General features: G+C 37.5%; 1 protein-coding gene across 1 annotated transcript in view; it reads left to right on the top strand.

Moving 5' to 3' along the window:
• Positions 1-6,000, top strand: part of AGTPBP1 (ATP/GTP binding protein 1) — a 64,959-nt gene that overhangs the window by 56,597 nt on the left and 2,362 nt on the right. The window contains exons 23-25 of the mRNA XM_015818522.1: positions 3,145-3,274; positions 4,298-4,429; positions 5,469-5,645. Of these exons, the coding sequence (XP_015674008.1) occupies positions 3,145-3,274; positions 4,298-4,429; positions 5,469-5,645 (439 nt within the window). The remainder of the gene's footprint in view (positions 1-3,144; positions 3,275-4,297; positions 4,430-5,468; positions 5,646-6,000) is intronic.

Genomic DNA, 6,000 nt, shown 5'->3' with positions numbered 1-6,000 from the left:
AGTTCTCACCTACATCGTCCACAAGGGACGACTCGGGAACTCAACTCCTACCTCGGGCAGCTCACCTATCCCCCTATGCCCAGGGGAAAGGTATCAGGCCGTTTGACAGCTGATGCAGGCTGTCAAAACGGCTTTTACGCGGAAACAGGCGGGAGCAGCAAACAGCTGCGTCCAGCGAAGTCGCCTGCCACCGGAAGTCTATTATTAAGCGCAGTGTTGTTACTGTTCCTCCTTCTGACAACCTGCATTCAGGGATGGCTTCCTGCTGTTTTTTCATGTACCAATGTAGGAAAATGAAAAGGTGCTTTTTACTACTTAGCCAATAAGGAATACTAAATTTAGGAGTTCAATTCTATAAGAGGAACAAGTGCTATGCAGTTGGCATCAGAAGTGAGTGTTAAAATTACCAAAGGACTGTAAAGTGTATATACTGGAGAGACCAATGCAAACTGAGTTATTCCTTCCTTCCTTCCTTCCTTCCTTCCTTCCTTCCTTCCTTCCTTCCTTCCTTCCTTCCTTCCTTCCTTCCTTCCTTCCTTCCTTCCTTCCTTCCTTCCTTCCTTCCTTCCTTCCTTCCTTCCTTCCTTCCTTCCTTCCTTCAACTTAAAGGCCTCCCATCTCACTAGGAGGCTGTGGAATTCTGGAAGTTGAAGTCCACATATCTTAAAGTTATCAAGATTGAGAAATGTTGGTCTAGACAGTGGTGGCTGTTGGACATTGGCTTGGTCTTGGAAAAGTTAGAGAGTAAAGAAAACAATCTTGATAGGCCAGATCTGTTACCAAAGAGATAAGGGGGAAAATGTGGCTTAAGCTCCAAACAAGCAAAAGGCTCAAACACAATCTCCCTAATTCACATGAGAATGGAGGTGGATAGGTGGGAAATAAAGCACAACTGGACTCAGAATATTATATTAGTATAGCCATACAGTATTAACACATTTTAGCTTTCCTATGGAGTTGATTTCTTGATTTGTCTGCATAGTTATTCTGACAGAATGCTTATAAACAGCTGGCAATCCTATAATGGACAGCGTAGTGTTACACTGTTAACGGGATGGAGGAACACATCTGAAGCACATGTTGGCATGACCCAGAAAAGTGTAGCAAAGCCAAAGAGAAGGAGGTATCATAGGACTTAGTCCACTTTTTGCAGATGATCTCTGATGAGGGTTGAAGATGACAGAAAATAAGAGGTTTACTAGTCAACTGCTAAACAGGGAGAAATTGCTGTCAGCATTTTTAAACCCTTTCTTTGATTCTAGATAGCAGTAGTTTTTAGAACTACAAAGGAACAATACACATTAAGAGTAATAAATATAAAGCATAAATATGCATAGGGAAGCTTGGGGCTGCACAATTGAATAGACAAAAGTTCAGTTCCATTGCAGAAAAATCTCAAGCCGCCTTGCTTATCTTTGGATGGGCAAAGGGAGGAGGGAGCAGTGGAATGAGCATTCTGGTTATAAATTACTATATGGTTGTAAATCTTGTCTGGTAAAGCAAACCAGGATGCTGCCTGTTTGTTTAATTAAAAAAAAAATCTGAAATCATGTTTTGTACTGAGTTTTCTATTAAATCCCAAGAACACATAGAAAGTTCCAGTCACATCTCCAGTAAAGGCTGACTTCAACGGGCAAAAGATACTAACAATTCCTCAAGGAAATTCCTCTTAGTACAGTCTGCTTCCTTTGTCAATAACAGGTAGTCCAGAGAAGTTAATTATTCTGTCATTGTGTGAGGCTTGTCACAATAAAAAGAATTTCAGCTAAATTGGAGAATTTCAGTAAGAGATAATGTCTATCTAGGCAAGTAACAGTTAATATGAAGGACATTTTTACTCTTGAATCTGTAGAATTCCCATGGATGTTGCTCCTATATTGTATTAATAGCTCTAAGATTTAAGTATAATCCTTTGTATATTTTGCTCAAATTCAATGGGATTTATCCTCTGCATAATTTCTACCCTGGGCTGACTGAAGCCAAGTATTCTATCCCTCATGCTATTAGACTGATTTCAGCCAAGTCTGCTACACTTAACACAGCTGTCTTTTATTTAAAAGTAATAACGAACTGTTCAGTTCTAAGGAAGAAGCCTCAGCTGCAGGACTTTGACAATGTCCAGCAGAGTTTCTCTTATCCTGAAATGGCCTCACTTCATTTATAATGCTGAGGAAAACCACTTTCTTGTTTGTTTTCTACAGAATCAAAGGACTAGTGTTTCTTTCATTTACATGATGTAAATATCTCTTGCTGTATCATGCTTTGACCCTCACACAATCAAAAAGCATTTATCTCTCTGATTTAAACTTCATGGAAAGCTACATGACACAATTCATTTGGATCAATAATCTTTAAAGCTTTTATTCAGAATCTAAATCACTGTGAGAATTAAAGAGGTGACTTATTTTCAATGTTACGTAATAGAGGGTTTCAGTTGACTTTTTAAAGTAGATCAAACATCTTCAGAACAATGCAGTTTGTGATATTAAAAATGATAGGGTAAATCCAGATTTAGTAATGCTTAGGGTATACCCAGTGAGATCAAGTAAACATTATAAAGGTCCTGCGATTTCACTGTTTCTATTCTAAACTTCAGTCAGTCTGAACGTAAGACTGATGAGATAATGGATAACTTTTTTTGCACATGAGCATTTTGTGAAATGCTACTCCAGCTATAATACAAAAACAAAGGGAAAAAACCATAAAATTGGTAGAAACCTAGAAAATAAATCAATGACACTTCTGAAAAACTATTTTCTCCTATTCACAATTTCAAACTGTGTCTACTGTGGGGCCATATGTCAAGGGTGGTTTGACAAAAGTATACATGTTAGCTTTTTCTTTCCACCAATTTAATTCAGTTTAGCTAATTTAAAATATTAAATGCTTGAAACAGTAAATGAGATCAAGAGTGTCCAACCTTGGAAACTTTAAGACCTGTAGACATGCTGGTTGGAGAATTCTGAGAGTTGAAGTCCACAGGTCTTAAAGTTGCCAAGATTGAACATCCCAGCTTTAGAAGAATTTCCTTTACATTAATACACTTGCAGTGAAATCATTAACATCCACACAAATTTTAACATTCATTTTTCTTGGAGAATGAAATAATTATAATAGAAAACTTTTTTAATTTTTGTTTTATAGTCATCGCTGTTCCTTAAGTGGGGAGGATTTGAATAGGCAGTGGCAAAACCCAAACCTGGATCTGCACCCCACAATTTATCATGCCAAAGGTCTGCTTCAATATTTGGCTGCTATAAAACGTTTGCCATTGGTAAGCAAGTATTTTCTTAGTTAAGAAAAACCACTTAAAATGTGATCTTTACATTTAAAGGATGGGCAGGTAATGGAAGTTGAAATTCCCTGTCAGATGCCTAACTTGGCCTTCTTTGAAGATTGCTAGCAACTGCCATAACGGGGGAGGGAGGGAGGGAGGGAGGGAGCATTTGGGAGGGGAAGAGTGCTGGAAGTATGAAAGAATGCTGTGGGAATTTGGGGAGTATGTACACTAACGGGAACCAGAGGTGCCAGACCGAGCCATCTGCCTGCCTTCAAGGACACCAGTCCTGGGAAAGGAATTTGTAGCAGTGCCTGAGATACCGTGTTCCCAAAAATCAGAACAGAACCTGATTGGACTACTCCCAAGGGGGAGGGTTTTGGACATTGGGGATTTTCGCATGGTTTTCTTTTAGAGCTTGCCTTGCTCACGCGGCACTCAGCATCTCTTAGTAAAAGTACCCTTTCTCTAACACCTATGGAGTCAAGGGTCGTTCTTTCCTAGGGAGTAAGCTGTGGCCAGTTTGACACGCCCTGAACTTTAATTCTTTGTAAAAGCGTTGCTTAAAGAATTGCCGCCTTGCCCATATCACTGTGCTGTATTAGAACTGTGCTGAAGAAAAATTAGTAATAATGAAATTAGTTGCAATGAGTGACCATTAAAATGTGAAAGAGGTAGATATGTAAACAAACAATACTACGTACCATTTCCTGACTTGATTTTTAAATCAATTTTCTTTAAAATTAAACAAAATATGTCTTTATTAATGGTGTAGAATACTTTAAGCTGTAAATTCACATTTAAACCCCTGAAATTATATTCTTCAAGAAATTCATGACAAGCTTGATCTAAATTGTTTATTAAAATTCTTTTTAAAAAAGTTAATAATATTAATTTAAATTAACATATCCATTAGTGGTTTCTAGATAAATGGTTATTTATCAGATATGGATTGTTATATCTGAATTGTGTTTTATGTTGAATGTGCATCTTTAATATTTGAAAAATACCTTTGTATAGGTTTTTTGTGACTATCATGGTCATTCTCGCAAGAAAAATGTATTTATGTATGGCTGTAGCATCAAGGAAACAATATGGCATACTAATGTTAGTGCTGCCTCTTGTGATCTGATTGAAGACCTTGGCTATAGGGTAAGTAGATGTTTGTTTGTGTATGCATGCAGATATATGCATAGGATTTATGGTTTGTGTTTCTTTTATTGTACTATTTTCCACTGAATAATAGTTTGCTAGTAGTATTGTTGTAGACAGAGGTCAAATTCTGATTAGTATTTAAAGAAAATTAATTTGGGAACATTACTAAAACTCAGCTCAGAGTATTTGTTTTATATTCCAGAGCTTTTCATTTGAAACTGCAATGCCTTCAGTACCATGAATAATCAGATTACAGTAACCTAGCAAAGACACCCCAAAGGCTAATGAATTTATAATGGCATGATAAAATCAGTATCTAATTGCTGGCAGAGCTTGAATAGTCAGGAAATGACTGAGATAGATGAACTAACATTTGATTCAGTGTACATCAGTTTCACATATTAATTCAACATTGTGTAAGTCATTAATTGAATAGTGTTCATCTAGCATGGAGGAAAAAGGAAAGACTCATTCTAGCCTGGCATTTTGGCCTCACTTTGTTTAGTCATATGCTTATAAGCTGGAAAGGGATTCATATTTGTTTCTCTACATATGGCATTTAGATGACTACCTTCTCCAACTCAGAAGTAACTTTAAGTCTTCAAGGCTAATAATCCTTGATATGCCTGTCCTCAGTCTAATCCCCTTTTAGAGTCATCTATGTTAGTCGCTATCAGCACATCTTGTGGTAACAAATTTCAGAGGTTAATTAATGTGCTGTGTGAAGAAAAAGCATTTTCAGAAATCTTCAAAAAAAAAAAAGCCATGCCATTACAAAGTCCATAGATTTTCCAGTATCTAGACAGACTGCACTTAGAAGCTTTCTGATATCAGAGTTATTCCATCTTTGGTTCTGCACTCTCCATGCAGAACTGCTTTGTAACCTGTACTTCCTCTGACATGCAATGTATTCCCTTCTCATTCAGAGGGAGATCTCTGTAGTATTCTGCAGATCTGTGACACCCAAATTTATACTTTAAAGATATACAAGCCACAGAGTTTTTCTATAATGTTTGTTGTTGCTTCTTTCTGGCAGACTCTCCCTAAGATTCTGAGCCAGACAGCCCCAGCATTCTGTATGAACAGCTGCAGTTTTGTCGTGGAAAAATCAAAGGAATCTACGGCACGCGTTGTAGTGTGGAGAGAGATAGGTGTTCAAAGAAGTTACACCATGGAAAGCACATTGTGTGGATGTGATCAAGGGAAATACAAGGCAAGTGTCTGTGGTAAAATAGCATTTTATATTAATGCATCTGAAGAATTAAGTTGGTGCTGTATAGTACTTGCATTCATTTCAAAGGAGCTCGGAACTGTGTCGGCTCTTGCACATCACGTAATTTAATGAACAGACTCCTTAATAGTTAGCATTCTTCTAATGAAGAAAACCACTCACGTATAATCTGGAATGTGTGTTCACATATAATTCATGTATAATCTGGAATATGGAAGGTGCCCTTGTGTTCATTTGGTGACAAAAAAATTGACCATGGTTTCTGCTTGCCTTACAAAGCATTCTTTGTGGTACGGGTCGTCCTCAGGTTAAGATGGCAATAAGGACAGGAATTGCC

Source organism: Protobothrops mucrosquamatus, unplaced genomic scaffold (assembly GCF_001527695.2).
Source record: "Protobothrops mucrosquamatus isolate PMUCROS unplaced genomic scaffold, P.Mucros_1.0 scaffold758, whole genome shotgun sequence".
Taxonomy (NCBI): domain Eukaryota; kingdom Metazoa; phylum Chordata; class Lepidosauria; order Squamata; family Viperidae; genus Protobothrops; species Protobothrops mucrosquamatus.
The sequence above is the reverse complement of the archived record's forward strand: the minus strand, read 5'-3'. Positions and strand labels throughout refer to the sequence as shown.